The 24,531-nt window shown below is 41.2% G+C and overlaps 1 protein-coding gene across 1 annotated transcript in view; it reads right to left on the bottom strand.

Annotated features, from left to right (window-relative positions):
* Window positions 1–1,091: 1,091 nt before the first annotated feature.
* Window positions 1,092–24,531, bottom strand: part of MINDY4 (MINDY lysine 48 deubiquitinase 4) — a 68,477-nt gene continuing 45,037 nt past the window's right edge. The window contains exons 14-17 of the mRNA XM_029957805.1: window positions 22,293–22,454; window positions 12,127–12,307; window positions 6,947–7,019; window positions 1,092–2,226 (exon numbers count right to left, since the gene is read on the bottom strand). Of these exons, the coding sequence (XP_029813665.1) occupies window positions 2,178–2,226; window positions 6,947–7,019; window positions 12,127–12,307; window positions 22,293–22,454 (465 nt within the window). The 3' untranslated portion in view covers window positions 1,092–2,177. The remainder of the gene's footprint in view (window positions 2,227–6,946; window positions 7,020–12,126; window positions 12,308–22,292; window positions 22,455–24,531) is intronic.

Raw genomic sequence — 24,531 nt, 5'->3', positions numbered from 1 at the left:
CTACACTGGAAAATCCAGAAAAGAATTTTTTTGGTCCCAAAAATCTTCCAGCATCTCTACAGTATTTTCTGTCCAAATGCATTCTGCAAAAAAAAAAAAAATAAATCATGCTTTACATTATAGATGTAAAATCTCCCTGTGAGGTAGGTGGGAAAATTAAAGTATATTTGATTCATGAAACAAAGTGTGGGCTTTAGAACACAGAAATGTTGAGAGGGGAAAAAGGCTTTGGAAGAGGGATCTTTGGCTGTTTGGGATCTCCCACTCCCAGAAACACTGAAGCTCACAGTGAGGCCAGTATCTTAAAGGCATTATTGAATCTCCCTGTAGCTGACAGTGCAAACACATCCCTGTACACAGAGATAAAAGGGTTTGCCAACATCCCTGTAGGAGAGTCAGGAATGAGCTTGGAGGTGATGCTGCTGATGCCTCAGGGGCTGAATGGGGGATCTGTATATCACAAAGTTTGTCTGCTGTTCTAAACCAAACACATTATATTACAGTGAATTAAATAAAATTAAAATTACTGAAACTCTGAGACGCTTTACTGCATAGAATGGCTTTAAACTGACAGTGGGCAGGTTTAGATCAGATATTTGGAAGAAATTCTTCCCTGTGTGGGTGCTGAGGCAACAGAAGCTGTGGCTGCCCCATCCCTGGAAGTGTCCAAGGCCAGGCTGGACAGGGCTTGGAGTAACTTGGGCCAGTGGAAGGTGTCCCTGCCCATGGCAGGGGTTGGAACTGGATGATCTTTAAGGTCCCTTCTAACCTAAACCATTCCATGATTCTATGATACAGATATTTGATGTGAATGGGAAGCTAAGGGGGAGACAGACGCTCATCCAAAGACTATCTAAACCTTTCTGGTACTTTGTTATGGCTCATATTCAAGTTGGTTTTCAAATCTAATTTCCCAAGACCTTTATTTGCAGAGTCCTTTCAGTTTCTCCACACTACCAACAGTAGGACACTGAATTTTTGTTGGAAATCGATTTTCCATGAGTTTATCAGGACTCAGAGGAGTTTGCATACCAACTAGGAAGAAGGTGCTATGATCAACATCAGAAAGTAAAAGTTCTTTATTAAACTCTCATGAAATATTCACTCAAGAGAGAGGAATAATTCTAGAAAGACCACTTATCTGCCTTTTTTCCAAGGCATTTTTTTCCAATCTTCAGTACAGTAACTTGTTCCAATTTTGGTCAAGTGCTGCTAAAACATGTCACTTACAGAATTAATTTCAGAATACAAACTGCTGCTTCAGTACCTCATGATATGTCTCCACGGTACCTCATTCCAGTACATGCACTTTATTTAATCATGAAAACTGGTATCTATCACAGATAGGCACCATTTAAATTTCAAACCTAACAACTCTTATGGTTTATTTGTAATTCTGAAGGAGCAAACCACAGATCTAATCTGTAACTTGGGAGTATAAGTAACAGTATAAATGTAAAGATACTGATACAGCTGCCTCTTATCCAGGAAGAAAAATGAGCTATATCAGCACGAGGCACTGTTACACACCAACTGCACCCAGTAGCAAGAATGTACTAGTGCTATTATCTTGGTAACACAAAACCACAATTCTTACTGCAAATTTATGACACAACAAGAACTTTGTATAGGCCAGGCTTTATCTGAAAAGCCCTTACGGTCACCAATCTATTTAGTGCTTATAATAGCAGGTAAGGAAGTGAATATATTTTTCTCAGATGATATTTTATACTGGCACTGGAGTTTTGCTGGAGGAGAACAAGGCAGTACAGAGAAGGCATGCCCAGAGAGAGAAATCTGGGTTCAGCATCTTTCATCAGATGCTTTCAAACAATTGCAGGATACAGAGTGGATCCAGAAAGAGACCTCAAGGGGACGTTGATGACTTCACTGCTTCATCTGTAACCTTGGTTTGGTGGTGGGAACTCAGCCTGCCCTCAGAAGTTTTATGCTGAAGGCAGTGACAAGGGATTTACGTAAGTGTTGTTTATATTTTACGCAAAATATCTGAAGCACAAGGTGATTGAGGTGAAACTCCTCCAGCCTGTAAACCATGTCATTCTTCCTCAACAGACACTGCACAACTCTTGTCCTATTTCCTTTATTGGTGGGAATAGGAATGTGCTAATTCAGTCATTTCCTTTTTGTCCTGGCCAATGAAGTGCAGGTCATGTCAGTCACAAGATTGGTTCCGTGCCATTCCAGTCGATGACAGCTCCTTGCCACCTAGAAATGAGAGCAACCATTTGACATCCATCAGTTAATCAGGTTCTTGGAGAGGCAAACCCACATCCCTCAACCACCCAGCAAACCTCAAAGGGATTGGGATGGACTTATCTGGGATAACTAACCATATCTCAAAGGGAAAGAACAGAAGTGAGGTGGTCGTACCCCCTCATTTTAGGTGCCCAAGGCTGGAGGTGCCTCCTCACCCTTTCCTCCAGTCCCTCCTTGGCAACAGAGAGTCCTCAGCAGCAGCTGGTTCAGAAGAAGGACCTTCATGTTGCAAAGACCACAGGGAATACCCACGAAGGGTACAAGAATTAACCCTATATAACCAGAATACTGTGTCTCAGCTGTCAGCAGGCAATTTGCACCCTCCTCTTCAGCAGGGCTCTGATCAGGAACTCTCTGATTCTGAGACCCTGCGCCCAGATCACTTCATTTATCTTTGCTCCTTACCTTGGTTCCTTCAAAGCATTCAATGCCTCATTTTAATGGTGATGTTTTGCTTTTCCTATGCTGAGGTTTTGCCTCTCCCTGCCCTTATTCCCTCTTCAGAGTAACACTGAAGTTGCACACTGAGAACAGCGTTTCCAGGTGAGTCCACACGAACACGCACAAAACCATTCCACGTTTTAAATGCTTGCCCTGCACTGGCTGCCAAAGCTCAGCTTGGCTTCAGGAATGTGACAGTGTAAAGGAAGTATCAACCCTGAATTTGCCACAAAATGGGTCTTCAGATCACAGCAGAAGACAAAGATCTGAACCAAGACTCAGTCAAGGCAGGACGATGCTCTCCAGTCACACTGCACTGAGTCAACTGCCTGCACAGCCAGAGCCCCTCATGGCACAAATCCACCCTTGTCTGGGGCAGTTCTCATTTGCAAGGTCATGGCCCACATTTTCTGGGAATGAAATTCTTACATTCCCAGTGCTGAGTGTTTATATCTGTTTTGAAAATCTTTCTAGGGAGCATGTTCACAGCAGTGAGACACTGGGGAGGGGGTGGAGGCCACGGTGAGTTGCCAGAGTGCCACATTCCTCCTGTCACCGAGGAAAGGATGTGTCAGCAAGGGTATGGCAGCTCAGGCCTTTTGCTGAGCAAGTCAATTAAGTGTAAAACAAAACCAAAAGCTGAATCCATGCAGCATTCAGAGCAATGTCTCAAAGGAAGTGACCATCTGAGGGCTGTTGTGAAATTTTTCCTTCTGTGTTTTTCACTTTGCTGAGAAAATAAAAATTAAAAAAAGAAAAAATGCAGAAAGACTGTTTCCCATCCCAGGACTTAGCAGGAATACACAGCAGAGATGTCTCACATCTTAAGCTAAGAGCAGAATATTTTCTAGCTGAGGATATTCGACCTGGCACTTGCCAGTGGTGAGAGCTCTTCAGGGTATCACCCCCAAAATGACCCAATGCAAGTAGAAAATACAATTGTCACCTTCTGCCCCCACTGGATTTTTCAGGTCATAACACAAATCATCCCTAATCTTTTTGTACAATCTTTCAAAAGTGCAACCTTCTACCTCACCAGAGTGATTAAAGCTTTGAGAGGGATCCACAGAGACCCCAGAGAGGCCAAAAGAGTGAAACCTGCTCTGAGACTACACTGTACTCTGGAAATACTCATAATGTGACACTATTTTTGCTGTTGTTAAAGATGTTGTTAATCACTCTTTAGTGAGGAACTGGCCTTTTTTAAAGCAGGCTTTCCATAAAGAGTTTAAACAGAAAATTATATTTTGAATCAGGGCTGAAGGCAACTTACAGAACAAGCCTTATCTCCTGGGTTTATTTTCAAACCATTTTTTAGACTGATTTCCCCTGTTGAATGTGCACAAGAAGAGGTGTCAAACAGTGGAGATCTCACTCACAGGTGCTAAACAAGTCTTTTATTCACAGACAGAAACAAAACTGCCCAGACAATGCAGAGGGATCACTTCCCCAAACTATCCTGCCACGAAGTAATTCCAATGCAAGGCATTTTCTAGCTGCTGATTCAATTATAATTTATCAGATTAGCAAAACTAAAACTACATTAGACCCATGTGGTTCAATTACAACCTCACCCAGGGGTCATGGAGTTAACGGGAACTGAGGAGGAACCGGTTCAGGCCCTGAACAATGCTCAGTCTGGAATAACATTCAGTGAGTATCTCCTGGACTAATAATTTGGTATTGTTTCAGAGCACATCAGTAATTCAGGGTGAAATGCCCACGTTCTCCTCTTCTCCATTAAATTCCCAGTGGTTGTCTCACTGCAAAGCCAAACAGATGCACTGAGGCATCACACAGCCCCACCAGCACAGACTGATGGTAGAGGGTTAACAAAATATACCTCTGAATTCAGATTGCAATATCAGATCCCAGTTTTATTCCCCTCAGGCAGAGCTAACAGATGTTATTTCCTCCTGTGCAGAGGGATGCCGAGGATCAGGGCTGTGATATAAGAGAGTTCTTCAGGGAAGAGCAGGATAAAATGTCTGCACGGTATCTCCAAAACAACCCAGGGATGCACATTCCAGACATCCTTTGCTCAGAATCTGACTGCTCCCACAGATGTCTGGGGCTGAGAGCCACAGTAAAAGCACTTCTGCTTGTCCTGAACCTTTTTTTGGGAGCCTGCATGTTATAGTGATACCTGTTGGTGACTGGTCACTCCAGCCACCTGCTTTAAACTCAAACCTCACTCTTCTGACATTTTATAGACTGGAAACATGAGCCTCCTCCTCCTCCTGCAGAAGCAAAACAACCTTTCTCTCCTGATAATAATAAAACTCTAAATAATAAAACAGAAACAGTCTATATTACATATGCACTTTCCCCTTTGGGAGAGGACAAGAGAACAAATAGCAGACAGATGTTGGGCAGAGAACTCAGTGTGTTACAGGACGGTGGTGCTCACGTATTGAGGTAAACAATGGGAATGTCATGGATTAAAACAGAACTGAGGCATGTGAATGAAAGGAAAAAAAACCTCAAATAACAATAAAACCAATTAATAACAGTTAATCTTCTCAGTTCTGATTGTGCAGACTGTGACATTCTCCACTCTGCCTGAGAAATTATCCTACATTTTTTGACGAGAAAAGTTTGATAAGGACCTTCATCATGAATACTTCATCAAAATTAGTAACAGCTCTTTGCTGGCTTTACTAAAAATTAGTTTAGGAGTGATTTCCATGGTTTTACGACAGAAAACATTCCTTTTTTTTATCTCCCAATTTGTTAAAACATTGGTTAGTTGGGTTTGTTTTTACTTTTCCTTATATGCTGTTTCGTAATTGGAAGAGAAAGTTCTTAAAGCAAAAGGGAAAAATTTAACATGAAAAACCTTTTGCAGCAAGGCCACACTTAACTAAACAGGCCCAAAGCAAGTGGAGAGCACTGAAAACAAGGAGCCAGAATGATCAGGGTAAATCAGACAGTCCTGAGAATGGTACAAACAAAATAAACTGGCACTGGAATTTGCTGCTAATTTACTTCTCCAGCAGATTAAAGCAGGGAGCTTAAAATAAACAAACACCAGCATTACAAACACTGTATAACTTTGATACAACGCCAGGAATGGAGAGCAACTTTAGGTAGTTGCATGCATTATTCCCCCTGGGGGGGGGTTCTGAGGTTACACATTATTTATTCTAGTTTGGAGTCAAGCTTATGTGTTACTGGAAGAGAGGAATCAATAAATCTGTATGTGCAGGGAGCCTGGACTGATGTCACTGCTGTCACCTCTCAGGATGCCTCTTCTGCCTTCTTGTAGCTTTATAATGGCAGCCCTTCATCAACACACTGCTTGGCAGGTCTTGACCTTATTTATTTATTTTTTGATGGGGTTTTTTTACAGAACAAAATATGGCAAAGAGAGGAGGGAAATTGCAAGAGAAATCTGAAGCTTGGCTTGCTGATTTAACAAATGTCACGGTCTTTGACAATGAGGCTTTTACTTCTTGCTCCAGAGACATCCAGACAGTAACTTTCCAAGCCATGCTGGAGCTGATATAAAGCTGATTTTTCTACCCAGTTAGATTTCTCCATTTTCTTTCTTTCATGTCTCACTAAGCTGAAAATGTTTTCATTAACTTCAGTATGACTTGGATAAGTTGCTTAAAAGCCCATAGTTTAATATCATATAAACCTCAAAATGGCCATGAGAATCCTAACAGGACAGGAACTAGCCTTGTCTTTAGGGAGAGAATATGAGCTAAGAGCTGTCATGAATGACTGCACAAAACACAGTGTTTTGTGGTCTTGACAAACTCTTTGCTGCCCACAGACAGCTGGAGAAAACTGAGACTGCTGAGCAAAGGGCTTCAGGCCTAGAAAATGATACCCAAGTCCCCCGGTGCAACTACACTTTTCAGAAATAAACTTTCTCCTTTTCTCCTTATACCTCTGCAATAGGGAGCAACCACTTTTGGGAATCTAAATTTACATCTCTTGAAACCCAGTTGTGCTCTCAAACCAAATCTGGCTCAGTCAGTTCTTGGTGATGTCATGAATGAAGGAATGAAGTGAACACCTTTGCCAGGTCAATGTTAGCTACAATAACACACAATTAAATGTGTCATTATTGTCACAGCCTGGCCTGTTCAGATCCTTTCTGATTTTTAAGCAGTAATTTTTATCAAGTTTACTTGCACCAATATTTTCACTATGCTCCAGCCCTACATACATTATATCAGTGACTATTTTCTGCATGAAAACCTGTCATTTCACTTACTTTGTCCTAATACAATGCTCAAGTGGAGGAGTGAGATCATTTTCTTTATCTTCAGTGCACACCTGAGTTGTATCTGCAGAGACAAAACAGACATTTGTCAGTGGCTGGAATCACTTCTATCCATACAGGATCCCACAATGGCTTATAGGAACTCCACACATGGAAGTGATGGATTATCACTCACACTGCACATCTCCCAGCCCACTTTGGACTGAAATATCCTGGAGGGTGAGCACTTCTGTCACGTGAACACCATCTCCTGCCCTCATTCACACAATTTGGATGGATGCCCCATCCCTGGAAGTATCCAAGGCTGGGCTGGATGGGGCTTGATGCAGCCTCATCTAGTGGAAGGTGTCTCTACCCATGGCAGGGGGTTTGGAATGAGATGATCTTTAAGATTCCTTCCAAACCAAACCATTTTATGACTCTGTGACCTAAAAAGAGTGGCCACAGACAGGGCTGGGAATACTCAGAGCAGATACAAAAACTACGGCTCACGGGAAATACATTTTTTTGGGAAATACATTTAAATACATTATTGTGCCCAGTATTAGTTGTTCTGGGCCAGAAGCTTGCCCAGAATTGTGCTGGCTACTGAACAGTCAGGATGATCGTGGGACAGTGTTCAGACTCACTGAACCATAGAAATATTAAGGTTGGAAGAGACCTCTCAGATCCCTGGGTCCAACCATCGAGCCAGCACTGACACACCCACCACTAAACCACGTGCCCTGACCCAGGATAGTTCACTAATACAGAGATGGTTTCAAGGAAAACCACAGATCACAAAATGAGGGCTGTCGTGAGGCTTTTATTTCACAACTCATGTCATAATTACTGAGCAAGTAATTGCTGTTACTCAAATACTAAGAATGGTGGTAGTAAAACACTGGAACAGCAAACCCCAAGTCCAGCCCAAACTGGTTTAAGACTCTTTTACCCTGGAAAAGAAGATTGTCCCCTGACTACTTAGCAAGCAATGCACAGAGAGGAGAAGAGGCTGTGTTGGATTATCAGAGAGCTGCCCCAGGCTGTGAGCATTCCTTTGGGACAGGAGAGGAATCCCACTGTTCCAGGGAAAACAGAGAGGTCACTGTCTCAGACAGGGGATCTGTCAACAGTGAAAGTAGTCGCTGAACTTCCCAGGGACAAAACATCCTGCAACCAGCTTGGATGTCAGTCTGCTCAGCTGTTTCCTGTTTTGGAGTAAAACATTTAAACTGCAGCAGGTTATTTTTTTTTTTCTCTTTCTTCTTCTCTGCCTGTCATCCAGCCAATGGATTGGTTGCAAGCAATGAGTGATGCCAAGACAGGGTGTAGGATTTGGGTCTGCTTCAGTGAGACTGCTGCAGACAGGATGGGAGGGAATTGTTCCTACATTCCCAGCTGCCAGTCTCAGATAGATCTGGCTTTCTCATGTCACAGAGGGAACCTAGCTCTCCCTTGTGTGTTGATCTGATCAGCATAAATACATGCAGAGAACTCTGAATGACTGTAAGGGCTGGAGTAGGAAATGGATAATATTTAGAAGTGCATAAAGTGCTGGCAGTTTTTTCAGAGATCTTCAGGAACTTTGAGGTGCACAGGAATCTCTTAATTTTAAAAGAGTTCTCTTTTATCCTAATATTGAAGAGTTTTTAACATAGAATCATAGAATCATTGAGGATGGAACCTTTAAGATCATCATCAAGTCCAGCTGTCAACCCAGCACCACCACCTTGTTCAACACTAAGCCATGTCCTCAAGTGCCACCACGTTTTTTGAAATCTTCCAGGAATGGTGATTCCACCCCTTCCCTGGGCAGCCTGTTCCGATGCTTGACAACCCTTTCTGTGAAGAAATTTTTTCCCAACATCCAATCTAAACCTCCCCTGGAACAATTTGAGGCCATTTCCTCTTGTCCTATGACTTGTTACCTGGGAGAAGAAACCAACTCCACCTGCTACAACCTCCTGTCAGGGAGTTGTAGAGACTCAAAAGTTCTCCCCTGACCTTCCTTTTCTCCAGGCTGAGCCCCCCCAGCTGCTCCTGGTGCTCCAGACCCTTCCCCAGCTCCATTCCCTTCTCTGGACAGGGTCCATTAGAGGTCTCCAACAGTATTTGGACACCTCTAGGAATTCCTGATACTGATGTTCTGGATGGTCTCATAGTGAGAAGCAACAGCCACTGTCCTGACCATAGCACAGGTAGCAGGACAGGGACATGGCATGGCTGCCTTTTGAAGTCACTGCCCACTGGATGAATGTTGGCATTTTCAGCTTTGAATTCTTCCAACCAAGAGGCCTGAATGGAGATTTTTCACACAAAGGGATAGGAAAGAAAAATATCAGTAAAGGTGTATCTTACAGGAACACTTAGAGACGTTAAATTAACTAACAAACTGTGTGTTAAAGTGTTTCATACAACTCATTGAGAGCAAGTAATATTGAAGCAACACTCTTCCATCCTGGAGCCATCAACAGCAAGAAGGATGTGAATATAATCTCTTTCATCTCCACTTACATTCTAAGCTAAAGGTAGTGAGAAACTGAGCACCACCACAGATTTCATTGCTTGTGCTGCCTTCCATGGGATCTGGAAAGGGGCTGAGGATGGTGTCTGTGACTCTGGAAGAATCTTCTGAGGAATTTAGTTATATTATTCTTAGCAATTATCCAGCTGCTGTTTGAAAACACCTTGAAAAGGATCCTGAGTTGAAGGTATGAACCAAGGAGACATAAGAGAGATTTTTTTAAAACAGATTGCACAAAAATTCCCTATATCTTCACTTGGAGAGAACATATTATAAATGTTAACATAGGTAGGCATCAACTGTATTAGAAAAGAGCAGTAGTATCTCTCTGGGCAGTACAGCACACTCTTTCATATAATATATATAACAAAAGTCCCAGAACCTCCACACTGTCCCCAAACAGCTGACATAAGAAGGTGAGCAAAATGCAGAGAGTTATTAATTCAGATACAGTGGCTTCTTTTCCTTCTCTGCTTATCAGAAATTTCTATCCCAATAGAAAGGATCAAAGAACCTTCATCCCTTTAGGATTGTTGAATTCATTAGCAGGTGTTTTATACCAGCAGGAATTTTATATCTAGTGGAAGGAGTCCCTGCCCATGGCAGGGGGGTTGGAACTAGATGATCTTTAAAATCCTCTCTCACCCAAACCATTCTATGATTTCTTGTCTATATTTTGGCAAATAGTTATGGGGATGAGAAGCAAGACAAATTCTCAACATAAAGTGGCAACTGTTATTACTCTCAAAATTCCACTCTTTCACTCTATCTGTTCTACCTTTCTTGCCCAGTGTAATGTCTTCAAGATTTCCTAAAATGTGACCTTGATTTTAATCTCCCTAATTACAGTCAAATTCTCATTTTAAGGAATTTACCCTCCTGCTTTGTGAAAAGCAAACAGCTTTGCTGACCAGCACCAGTGAGATGTGGCTGGGGCAGCACCTTGCACCTCATGCTGTATCTCCAGGTAACACTGCTTAACCATCATCTCCTGGTGGCATTTCCACAAGGGAAATACCAGTAATATTCAGCATTTTGATATTTCCATCTGGTTTTGTGTGCATGGTTGAGATGCAGGACCAGTGCTACCTTTTGGATGCAAAGTAATTTCAGTTTTCTCCAGACCTAGCAGAGGATTATTGCACAGCCAGAACTAGGACAGGGCTTCCCTGGAATGATGAAAATATTTGCATTTTACTGTGTTTTGCTGAATGTCACAGATAATAGGGGATTTACTGGGACATATCCCTGGAAGAGGCCACAGCCACAGCAAAGAGATTTCTATCTCTCCATGCAGGTTTAGGTTCTGAGGAGAAATACAGAGCTATGCCAGGACAGGTAGAACAGTAAAGAGAAAAATTTATGCATGTTCTGAGCAATTCCTCATCCAGGGATCTTAAAGCACCTGGCAGCTCTGGATTTTGGAAACACTCCTGATTTATTAATGATGGAAAGACAGATAAGGGCTCCTGGTTTGAACCATATGTTACATGGTGCAACACAACAGAAAAAACGTGTTTCTAGTCCTGCCCTGAACTTTCCATGTCATTTTTATCTGGGAGAGACCATGTGGGAACCAGCTGGCAACTAAAGTCCTGTAAAAGTTTAAGCATTTTTTCAGATAATATATAATCTGACCCCTACAATAGAATGACAGGGATTTTAATAAAAATAAGAGGATAAATAACAGGTAGAATGATGATTGAATTCACTCTCAAATCTTGTGAGATGCTGAAGCCCCCAGCACTGCATAAACAGCTTTGCCACATGGACTCCAGTAGAACATAAAACACCCAAATATAACCCATTCTGTCCAAGAACATGGATATTGGTGCAAATAAGGAACAGAGACAACTTATTTTTAAGGAGCAGGCTACAACAGAGTGGCTCCTCAAGACTGAGAAGGAATTTGATTATCACAGAATCACAGATTAGATTGTATAAATATATCGAGGGAAAGAAAACAGAAGATAAGTAAGATATTATTAGCAAATAAAAATGTAGTGGTCAAGAATGTCTTGATATGGCAGTAAGTAGGTGCTTTCTAAGGATCAGGATACTTATCCAAATGCCTTCCAGTTGGACAAGAGTGTAGTTACTGTAAAAGCAGCTGGATAATTTGGCATGGTTTCCTGAAAGAAGGAGTGTAAAAAGCTGGAAGATCTTTTGCAGGTATGTTTACAGGCAGGCAAGAGATTTTTTTTTTAGCAGATCAAGGATTTCATGCTTCCACACCCTCCCTGCTCATTTCCCTGCTGTTGTGGAGGGTTGAGGAAGAGGAGACTCGCATTTCCTGCCTGTAGAAATGATGTGGGGTGATGTGAAGGAGAATGGGAGTAGTTAAATATGGTTTAAATACTGCCCTGGGAGTATGAATAGGCCAGATCACAACCTGATCCTTGGAAATCAGTGCCACTGAATGCTTTACTAGTGTGTATAAAGTGGCATATACTCACTTTTAACCCTTTCAGCAGCTGATCCTCAAAATTTCCTTGCGAAACCCAATTTCCAATTAACCACCAACGTTAATTATGAAAATTAGGAAACAGGCACGCAGTATTTCATGCCTGTGACCATCACTGTTTGTAATATTGGATTCTTCTTTCTGTGGTGATGCTGCTGCCACCCCCAGAGCTGAGATGCAGAGTGACTGAGCTGCACATACCGACTGTCAGCCGGATCTCCTCGTCCTGGTTGGCCAAGCCATCGTAGTAGTAAAGGTCAAATCTCCTTCCCGTTTTCCAGTCACTGAGTAAATCCTTTTCCAAGCAGAAAAGGACACTGAAGTGGCTCTCACTGCATACCAGCCAAATTGGGTACTTGGGGGTCTTCAAGTAGCAACCAACCTAAAAGACATAAAACATTAGAATGTCACGAGGGGCAGGGGGAGAAACAATTCATTGTGGAAAACATGGAATTCATGAGATCACTTATTTATTGCAGTCTACAGACTTTAATGAAGGCTCATTACAGAGTCTTGATGAGGACACCTTCAGTAAATCAGGGGAGATATAAAGCAAATACTTGGCTTTCAGTTATAGGCAGGTAATGACATCCAGCTGTAGTGCCCTGACAGCAAAAAGATCATATCCCACATGATCAGAACCAAAAGGAACCCTGTCCTCTGCAATAGCTGTAAAACCACAGTGAGTTTAGGCCAGGAATGCAACATGAGACCAATGGGAGACTCTGCTCTCATGCAAGAGTAGCTGGAAGCCAGGCAAGAGACTAATAGGATCTCAGATAACATGAGAATCCCTGTGTGGGCAACTCAGCTGAACCCAAAATCCCTTCTTGAATTAAGAGTATAATACATTCCCTTCACTTTACCATCTTCTTTTAGCTTCACAGTCCAGATTTATAAATGATTTTCAGTTTTTAGAAGAAACCAACAACAGAAGCACTTGTTTTGCTTCATTATTCTTAAAAATGAAATACTGTCACCTGAAAAACCAAAATGATTTCTTTAACAAAAGCCTTTACAAAGCTTTTGCCCTCCTTCTGAAAGTTGGAAGTATATTTATAAATATTCTGAATATTCTGTATGAAATTACATGTAAGTGATTTTCATGCTCATTCACAGATGTTTTAAACTCGAATGCTCAAGAGATTTAATCTCTAATCAGTGAGGGAAGGGGATACCAACAGCACTGCAGTAGGCAAGCCAACCTTGAGGACTGCCATCCTGGTGGGAACATTTGCACATTTCCTGGGAGCACAGAGGGCTCAGGAATGTATCTGAAACACCTGGACACCGACACACACAGTCTGGGAAACAAACAGGATGAACTGGAAGCGTTGGTCACCTCCCAGAGCTACGGCATCACTGGTGTTGGGTTTGAAACTCAATATATGCTGATTTAAAATGAGTCATGGAATTTCCTGCATCCCCTGAGGTCAGTGAGTATCTTATAGGATTTTCTTCACCTCACACTAATGTGTTTTGAGACAGATACCATCAATAACTATCATTACAAAGCTGCAGTATCAATTAAGGGTATTAGCTCCATCAGAGTAAATAAGAGAGCAAAATTAATCATTAGATTGCTCAGTGGAGCAAAGAAACTTTATTTCTTCCAGCTAGGATTTTAATATTCAGCTACAACAGGTATTTATTATCAGCTCTATTCCTGCCATTGAAATCTGTATTCTAAGGTTCCAAATAATACTGGGTTTCTTCCCCCCACTGAATTGTTGGGTTTTGTATCTTTGATAAATTGCTCAGGGAAACTCAAATCTGAAATTAAACATTTTGCTTGCAGTGGAATGCTGCTGGAAACTGGGGGGCTTTTAACAGAAAAATTCTTATACATGTTTTGTAGACACAGATTTGTGGATATTCTACAGTGCAGCCCTCAGCTCTTCACCTTGGGCACAGGTACAAATGTCATCTAATATGCTGCCAAAAGGCAGAAGTCAACATATATTCTGTTGTAATTAAAACCCTGAACAGCACCCTAAGTGATAAAGAGTGTGTGTTTTTGTCATCATTGATATTTAGAATTTATATCTGTAGAGTTACAGGAGTGCAAATCCAACTGCTTCCCTCATGAGAATTTCTTCTCATGTTAGACAACAAGTCTCCAGCTAATTAAGTAACTGTTCTCTGACTCATTACTTCGCTAAAAATCTATTTAAAACAGCCTTTTATGCAACAGTTTTGCTTTTTATGTGAATTCTTGGCTTAAAAGTAAAGACATTTTTTTCCAAGCTTACAATAATACTGCTAACAGGAGTCATCAAGAAGGGAAATACGCAGATGCAACAAAAGATGGCAAGTTAGAGGGACACGGATGAAAAGATTCAGTCTCACAAAGATGCATATTTTAATATGCAGATAAGCCAAAGCCAAAAAGAACAGCCAGTCTTCTCCTACATATGTCTGCAAAAGTGACTTCCCAGCTCCATCAAACAACATTTGACAAAATAAGATTAGAGAGATACAGAACTTTCAAAGCCACATCCACTGCAGTTCTCACTCCCACCAAGACAGGACAAACTGTGCAGATGATCAAGGGCTGTAGGAACATTCTCCAAACATGTATAGTTTTCAATTCCAATCCTTGCAGAGATCAGTGAGGGCATGAACTTTGAGACAATAAAGAGTCTAAAACTGTAGCTCAAATCCTCCTCTCCCATAAGAAGGGAGGAGTCTTCATTTGGGTTACATCACCTGCATTACCCGAGGGTCAGCTGCTGTCTTTTAACATCAAGCTGCAAAACATGTCTAGATTTTTTCTACAATATTAACATGGAACCTTGTTACTGACAAATTAAGGACAGTCCTCATTGTGAGGATTTCTTTGGCTGTTTCTTCAACCATCAGTTTTTGAGTGGACTGGAATGACAGAATTGTGGGAGCATTTAGGTTTGAAAAGACCACCAGGATCATTGAGTCCAACCTTCAACGGAACACAACCTTGTCAACTAAACCACAGAACTAAGTCCAGTTGTTTCTTGGACACCTCTGGGGATGGTGACTCCACCACCTCCCTGGGCAGCCCCTTCCAGTTCTTAACTACCCCTTTCAGTGAAGAAATTCCTCCTGATGTCCAGCCTGAATCTGTCCTGGCACAGCTTGAGGCCGTTTCCTCTTGGCCTGTCACTGGTTGCCTGGGAGCAGAGGATGACTTCCACTTCACTACAACCTCCTTTCAGGGAGTCCTAGAGAGTGATAAGGTCTCCCCTGAGCCTCCTTTTCTCCAGGCTAAATAATCCCAGCTCTCTCAGCTACTCCTCATCAGACTTACTCTCTAGACCCTTCATACACAGAAGTACACCCTCATTCAACTATATTTATAAATATTCTGAATATTCTGTATGAAATTACATGTAAATTATTTTCATGCTCATTCATAGAAATTTTAAACTCGAATACTCAGGAGATTTAATCTCTAATCAGTGAGGGAAGGGGATACCAACAGCACTGCTGAGGGGTGAGTTCTTCCTCTCTTGCCTGGCAAGGTTGGTTGGTGATCCTGGAATACAACAGGACCCTGAAGCAGGACAGGGAAGAACAAGCAGGAACACCCAGTGTTCTGACTCCTCAGGAAACCCATGAAGCTGAGTCAAGAGTGTGTGTGCCATCCAGCAAGTGCCTGACAGGGAACTGGGCCCTCCTTTCCAGTGTGTTCCCTATGCCTGTAATGCTGGCTCTGGCTTCCAAAGGCAAATCAGGGATGTGTGACTTCCATCTATTCCATGAAACATTATTTGTTAAGGGCTCAATGGCTGTATTCCTATTGCTATTCAAATATTTGTTTTCAGACAGGCTCATTAATCTTCTTCAGGCAAAAAACAAGTAAGGGGGGGGAATGAATTAGGTGTCCTTTCATGCTGCATGTTTTCAATTCCTACAGAGACTTCACTAACCCTAATCCTCTCCTCCCTTAAAATCCCTTAAGAATGCTCATAAATTTCAGGGACACCAATCTGACCTTTGGAAAATGTCAATTTTTCAAAAGCAGGCACCTTCAAAGGGCTCATTTTCAACGCTAAGGGCTGTCTTTTTCCATGTCTGATTTTCGTGTGTACTCTCACAGTGGCGAAATAAAATCTACACAAAAAAATATTAAATATACACACAAATATTTATCACTGGAGAGTTATTCCAACATCTCTACCAGAATGAGTGGACGGTACTTCACCATTCAGCTTTTATTTGCTCATTGAACAAGGCTGCCCTTTGCCATGTGAATTCTAAGAGAAACAAACAAGAGAATATGACATCAAAACCAAGGGGGATCACTGGATATGACTGATGTGATGGCATTTTTCGTCGGGAGTTTTATCACTTAATGTAATTTCCCCTCCTTGCTTGTTGGACTTTACTTTTTATTTTCTAATTAAAATTATAGTCATTCTGTTTGTTATATTCAGAACGTCCATTTGCCTGAATACAACTGTTACAGATGCTTATTTTCCAAACTAATCATAGACTGTAGTGATTCCACTGGGTGCTTGTCAAACTGAATAATTGTTGGTTGTACTAAATCCAATGGGATTGACAGACAAAAGGATAATTACACAAAGCTTTCAGAGTTACAAGGAACACCCTATTGTTTGTTCTGCCAGTGTTTTCCCCCCACAATTGCAATGACCTTTACTGAATTAATATTAAACAATGTTCCAATGGTGTTAAGACTGAAGTGTCACTGGTGTAAAACCAGATATCTTTGCAACAGCCCTTGAGTGAGCAGGAACCCTCAGGTCACCTACTCCACCAGCACCACTGAAACACCAGGTCAGCTACATTCCTGTTATGTTTGCAGATAGTTAAGGGACACTGTGAGGGTAAAATTACTGCCATTGATAGGTACTTGATTTCAATCAGATTAAGAAAAATAACATTAATGCTCACAATATCTGACATTCAGAGTATGTACAATGAAATGGCTATGCCAGGTCAGACAGAAATTGAAGAGTTTTTAGCCATAGAGTTAAAAAGTAGTAACCAACACTACCTAGGAACCCTAGATAAATTCTCTGCAGCTTTGGAACCTTTTTGTTGCAGAAAAGGGAATGTTTCTCATAATGAAATGGGGGGAGGGGGGAAAGGGCAACATCAATAAAGAAGAATAGAAAGAGATGTGTCTTCAATCCTAGGACTCCCAAACCAAAGACTCCTGGAAAGCACTGGCTTATGACTAAATTTCCCTTATGCTGCCACAGTATAAAAGACAGCAGATGTGGCAAGGAAAATAGATGTCAGGGTGCCAGAGAGCCTCTGGATCTTGTCTTTAACCTTTTCCCACTCTGTTGCTCTTCTGGTATGTCCCAACAAGTGAATAAATCGTGAGGGAGATTCAGACCCTCACTCAAACTTCAGCACTTTGCCATTTCCTCGCTGCACATGAAGGAGTTTCTAGTTCACTGTGCTAGGTCACATCACTGCAATGACAAGGATGGGTCAGGATTCACTCCACTTAACTCTTCTGCATCTATTTCTAGGCCCTCTAACTTAGGTTGGCCCTTAGGCTTTGGCTGTCTGTAAAACTTAGCAAGGAAGAGATGGGTTTTGTCAGAAATTCTGACATTTCCCCTGTTCATCCATGATAAAGGGAGTTGGCTGGATTCTGACCTGAAACATTCTCAGCCTATAAAGGACCTGAAGTGAGATGGCACAAATCCACATGCAAATGCAGGTATTTATAATCTAGAGAGACATGTGGAAAATATTTGACTTATCGTTTTCTGTTTTGTCTGTTTGCAAAGCACGAAGAGCTCTTCTAAACATGTGGGCTTTGTTATTCTTATTGTCTCAAAGAAAAACTCCGCGATTCTATTTTATTTGGAAGGATGTTGAGAAGAAAGTGATGCCAATACCCCAGCCACAGGGACTGGCCTCTGGGAAAATAACTGTCCATAACTTGGGAGGACAATAGGACTTCATTGAAGAACATTTCAGTTCCAGGCTAGAAAGGGAGATGTAAAAACAGGGAATGAAGAACACTCTTTTTCAAAGGCTAATGCTTTGCCAGCCTTGTTTCAGTTAAATTTGAATGTATCACATGATTTTGCCCCCAGTGTCACAAATGCCTCAGATAAATAGCAGCATCCCTTCCTGAAAGCACCTACAGGGCACAATATCCACCCCTATTCCCGAAAAATAAATGGAAAATTAAAACCGACCGTCAAGTTTCCATTTTGCACTTGCATATTTTTGTTGCTGGTTTCTCAAATGAGGTGGTTAAACCCCTCTTTCTAAACCTCCCCCTCCACAACCCCTGGCTTGAATCCAGTCCATCTGATGGATACAAGTGATTGTTCAGGAGACATATTTCCCAGGGGAGAAGGTTATAGGAAGGATGTTCCACAGGGCAAATAAAGCAGTGAGGTGGCAGAAGACAGAGCATGTGTGCTGAATTTAGTAATTCAAGTAGGTCCTGTCACAGCACAGAGTGTGCTGGTTTCATCAAAAGGACCAAAGATAATGTTTCCCATCTGCGGAATTTTAATGAATAAATTCTGTTTATTTCTGTTTCTCTTTGAAAAGAAAGAGGGGAAAATGAGCATAACTTCTTTGTCACTGTCCTCTCTTCGTTTTCAATAAAGCAAAAACTAAAAAGCAACAGTCTCCCAAAATGCTGACAGCTCAGGGAGTGCCTGGGACACTGTCAGGAATCAGAGTAGGGATAGTTTGGGAGGTCAGGTGGCAGGAGGTTTAACTACTGCAGCAGGACAGGTTAAAGCAGGAGAGAATCAGGGAAAACAAAGAATCAGAGTGAAGGTTCAAAAGAGACAATTAGCCTTGAGTATTTCCATTACTTCACATATACCAGCACTTAACTAAAGTGGTTTCAAAACACTTTTCAGAAGGATGAACAAATTCATCAGCCAATACCATACTGCCTTTAGAATGAGGGATTCAGACCTGTGCTCATCCCACTTCAGCCACGACCTTACTGGGGGACTTACTGGGATAAGCACTTTGACTTTTATTCATCTGTTACCCCCCTCTGTAAAATGGTAATGACACTTGGCACTCTTGGAAAGCACAGATCTTTCAATAGGAAATGACACATAATGATATATATTATTGATATTATTATCATTATTAATATTAATGAGCACAGTGGTATTTATTGATGGGTTATTAATGTTATTGAAGTTAGTATATTATTAATAATAATAATAATAGTGGTGTCTTTTAAATTTATCATCTCTGAATGCAGATTATTCTTCCCTTTGTCACAGTAAGTCTCTTAAATGACCTGCCATAAAGATGAGGAGCATCTGTTTCCATCCATTTCTACTTTTAACATCAGGAGAGATTTTGAAAAAAAGAACTTCATCATTCCAAGTCTTTCCACTTGCAATTTTAACGTGGCATTTAGGCCAAAGGCTCTGACCCAAATGCAGGGACTTTCTCACCCAGGACTGCTATAATTGGCCCTGCCCACTCCTGTTCCTCATCCCCTTCTCTGAGGTCTTGTCCCTGCTGAGAAACCACTCAGCTTCCCTGAGACTTCACTGAACTGCTGTGTCCTGCAGCTCAGCAAAAAGGGGAAACCTCCACCAATTTTCTGCGCACTGATCAGTTTTTGGAAATGTTTCTGTTGCTTTAAGAGCTCTAAATAAATCCCAGAAAACCTAAAATCTCAGTTTATGCTTCTAAGTCAAATGTGTGAGATCACGTGGAATTAATATTGCTTAAATATGGGCTTAGCACAAAGAAAAAAAAAATCCAAAAATGTGTAACTTGGCTACTGAAAAGTAACAAAATTGGGCTTTTAGCTTTTTTGCATTAAAATAGGGAATCTCACTACGGAACTAAACGTTTGCACATGAAATGGATGGAATGGATCCATCTGTCATTGGGAAACAATTTGCAACAAGTAATTACACTGCAAAAAGCTCTTCTGAGTGTGGTGATATTTCAGGGCTGAGAGTGATGATCAGACATTAACAGTTCCAGACAAATTACACAGAGCACACATTTTTCTAATCAGCAGAGATAACACGTTCGGCATGATCCACTGGAAGAGATTAATGGATTGGGAACACAGTGGGATTCTCCAGGAGAAAAAGGAAGGGATCATTTTGTTTTCATTTGCTACTGTTGAAGTTTGACAGGAGGACTAATTCAGTTCACATGCCCTCATGGTATTTTCAACTCCCCATGCCAAGGGAATTGTGGATTATATACAAATACTCCACGTATTAGACAAGGGAGATAAAATGGTATAGAAATCTTTCTCCACGTGGATTTTCAGCAACCAGCCTGGAATATCTTGAATATCTCTTCCTAAATGTGTTGGCAAGTTGGAACAAGTCTAGAGCAGAGCAGAGTAAAAACAAGCTTTGGACAGGATGTACTGATGAAAAAGGGAGGAACTGTTACATCAGCTGCAAATGTCCAGCGGATGGGGAGGAATTGTTTAGGGGGCAGGTTGGATTAGAAGTAAAATTATAATCAGAGGAAACTAAGTGAATGAAGAGTCAGATTTAATATTAGTGTATCCAAACACGAGCTGTGTAGTAGATATTAAAATCTCCAAATTCACAAGTACCTACAAATCTGTGTTTGTACTTATATTTTAAAGTAGAGAGGTATGAGAAGAAAGGTAAGATCACGGTTAGATGGCCGAAAATCAGCTAAAAAATGGCCATCTGAACAAAGAGACAGGAACTTCAGGGACACAGATTTTGAAAAGAAACCCTGCTATATGACAGGACATAAAAATATCCGGAATTATCCCCTGGGAGATTGGCTGGATGTGACCTAAAGGGAGTTTTCCAACTCCGATGTCTATGATTCACCATACAGCACGCTCAGGATTTTCTTGCTACTGGAAACAAAAAATAAAACCAACCAAAAATGACAGTCCTTTTCCATGACTGGTGTCAGTTCCCAGCCTCACAGCCACACTGTAATTGGATGCTGAATCCACTTACTGAGAGGAAGAAAAGAGTCAGTTTGAAAATTCTATTCTCAGTTCCACTCCTGCAAACTACCAGTGACATTTATTTTTCCTAAATTGCTCTAAATATTGTAACAGAAAGCAGAATCTGGCCCTCCATGCTGAAGCCACAGTGGAGACACCCCGATTTGAGGCCAAAGTCCACCAGAATGTGACTTTTATTCTAGTCCTGAGCAGACACTGCATCTGAACTGAAATGCAGAGAACTCCCAGATGTTCTTAATAAGAACCAAGACAATTTGCAGCAGCTGCCCAGCTAGTGTAGACTCTAAAAAGAAAAGGAAACTACGTCTACTGGAGTTTCTGTAACTGATTAAGAGCCACTGGCATGGAAAAACAGATCCTTGCTCATGATTCCAGCTCCCAGGCAAGAGCACAGTAGTAGAAACAGAACCCCTCTACCATATAATTTGCAGAATAAGTGGAAAATGGTGTCTGATTCCCTGGGTAACATACTTTATTTTTAGAGGGCAGGTGGGAAAGAAATAGCTCTTACCTGCACTGACCTCACTTACCATTTTGCTACTCCCAAGTCATTTTCCTCCCAATAGAGTGGAAAAAATGCTACAGTGATGCAGAACCATTTTTTGAGGTTTTAAATGTTACATTGTTTATAGAAAAGAAAAAGAAGCGTGAACTAGACACAGATGCTTACTTATTTTTAGCCCACTCTGTTCTGAATTCATCTGATTTGGATACACTGATATAATTTCTTGACTGAATTCAAGCCTTTTATAATATTATGAATAATGTAAATGATTGTGTTAATTAAAAAAAAACCAAAAATTATTATTTGTAAGTAGTAGGAAAATGTAGCTGGGAAAAGGTTAAAACCAGGCTTTCTTTTCAGTCATACATTTATACTGTATCAGTACAAACAATTTCTTTGGCAATCGCTTTCAAATTTTTATAGAGGTGCTGACTGCAAATCCAGATGGGACTGCTACAAGTATCCTATCTGGCATCCAACACAGGTAAGAGAATTTCAAATAATATTCTTGAATCAAACACAAGACTGTCTGTTTAAGATAGAATATGTCTTTAGGAAAGATGTCCATTTCCCCAGCACTGTACACGGAAAACCAGTGAAATCCTTACAGAAGTTTGCCCAGAGGTAAACTAATGGCTGTCACTTCTTTGAAATTTTTAATCTATCTTTTAATTCTCATGATGAATACAATTAAAATACTACTTTCCAAAGCATGTTAAAGGGAACAATCCCACTGCACTAACACCTATTTTAACTTCTATAATTTTTTTTTTACTGCTCATACACCCCCACCACCCCTCCAGCACAGAGCAGAGCAACCAAACCAAGCCCATCATTGCCTTGCTGCTTTACTCACCCCAAGTATAATTTTAAATGTAACTGTTTTCTTTTTTGCTTAAAGCCAGGGAAAGGAAATACCTGACAGACATCATAGTGCTCGAAGAGAGACAGCAAACCGATGTCACTGCGGCTGGTGATGCCTTTCAAGATCGTGATATTCCCATTGCCAGAGTCCAGCTCTATCACGTTGTTGAAAACATTGGACACAGCTTTGCCAGTCAAAAGCAGGTTCACCAGTTCCTGTTCGTGACATGTTTAAAACCAAACCAAACCAAAACAAAAAACAAACAGTACTTAAACATCAGCACAAGATTCATTCAGGATTGATAAAAGTTACGCGTGTACCAGAGCCTTAATTTATATCATGGCCTTTAATTTTAGGGTTAGGATTAGGATTGCTTATGAAAAATTCTACAGATACTTTGGGCAAAGTCTACTCCTAAAGCAAAATGAGGAAATCTTAGTGGAGTTTCCAATATTCATCTTTCCAGAGGCAAACTGCTCATAACCAATTTATTCTTACATCCAACTCTCAACCTTCTCATATTAGGGTTGTTTTGTTTGAATTAAAATATTGTGGTGTCCCTTTTTCTCTACAATGGAACTACAGCATGAATGAGATATATCCAAAGCCTGTCCAGTACTATCTGATATTTCTGTATGTGCTCAGTGATGTATTTTGAACAAGATTTGTTACATTATTTTTCTTCCTTGCTGATTATTTCTGGATGAACTCAAGCCTCATTCAGTAAGACATTCACCTATATGGACCCATATCACTAATATTCTCATCTTTACCATAGGGGATTGTAGATTATTTCCTCTCCAACTGAAGTAGGGGTTTGTCAGAGGATAAATACATGTGACAGGGTGGGGGATGTGCACGTGCACATGCAAGTGTCCATAAAGTTCAAGGAACGGAGACATGGGACACATTTCTTAGTGTAACATCCCACAAGGGTCAGCTGGGATGTAACCAGAGCTAAGAGCACACTGTGCAGCAGCAAGGAACCACCTGTGAATAAATACCATATGGCAAGAAATAGGAGGGGAAACAACAAGAATAAAGCTTCCAGAAAAAATAGTCCGAATTACTCTGCCTAAAGATATGAACAACTCTGTTGTAGCCAGTTTGGAACTGGTTTCAAAACTGCTGCACACAATTACAGTTCTGTGTTTCTCCTGAAGGACTCCCCAGAGTTTATGGGTTCTTACTGATGTTTTTAGCAGTTCTAATCCACCAGTGATGTTCCATCACCTTCTTGAGGAATCACTGCGTAACCACAGTAAAAAAGTCTTCTAAGCAACAGTACAGGAGGACATGAAGCCTGCCTTTGGCAACCAAAGTGGCAGTAGAATCATAGAATCAAAAAGTTTGGAAGAGACCTCTAAGATCATCAAGTCCAGCTTGTCAAGCCAGCACCACCATGGTCAGCACTAAACCACCTCCCAAGTGCCACATCCATAAGTTTTTTGAACACTTCCAGGGATGGTGACTCCACCACTTCCCTGGGCAGCTGTGCACCATATTCACACCACACCATTGCCCAGCTCCCAGCTTTGGGGGAATCTCTGTCACAGAATTCTGTGATTTACATGTCCAAGGCAAAGTGTTTCCAACTGGGTGGGTGCCTCTGAAGGACTCGAGTCAGTGGGAGACGTTTGTTACAGGACATGAGCTGGAATTAAGCTACGTACAGTTTATGTCCTACATGTCAGCCAGCAATTCAGGTTGGTGATTTTCAAGCACCATGTGGCTTTTAGACACATCTATAACAAGTCAGGGACTCCAGCTTGAATTATCAGTTATCTTCCATCAGCAGCAGCTCAGTTAGTACAGCAGTGACCACTTACAGAGGAGTTGTAGGATCAGACAAGACCCTCTCTGAAAGGACAGGGAGGAAACACAGTGGTATCTCAGCACTAAAATCAACTAAGGAGTTCAAAAGAGGCAGATGAAAGGAGTATAAGGACATGCACATACAGGTACAGACACACACATAGACCAGAAAACCATGCTGGAAATCATAAGCTCTGAAAGCAAAGATAACAATTTGCCAAAACAAAAGGTAAAAGAATAAAGGATGAAGGTGCTGGACATTATGGAGATGAAGTAAAAAAACTAAGGAAATTTGTGGAGACGTTGGAGTAGCCTTCCAGTACCTAAAGGGGCTCTAACAGAGCCGGAGAGGGACTTTTCACAAGGGCATGGAGTGACAGGACAAGGGGGAATGGCCTTAAGCTGAAGGACTGTAGGTTCAAATGATATTAGGAAGAAGTTCTTTACTGTGAGAGTGGGGAGGCCCTGGCACAGGTT

This window comes from Manacus vitellinus, unplaced genomic scaffold, assembly GCF_001715985.3.
Source record: "Manacus vitellinus isolate BGI_N305 unplaced genomic scaffold, ASM171598v3 scaffold_12_pilon, whole genome shotgun sequence".
NCBI classification, from domain to species: domain Eukaryota; kingdom Metazoa; phylum Chordata; class Aves; order Passeriformes; family Pipridae; genus Manacus; species Manacus vitellinus.
Note: the sequence above shows the minus strand (reverse complement) of the source record. Positions and strands in the feature narration are given on the sequence as shown.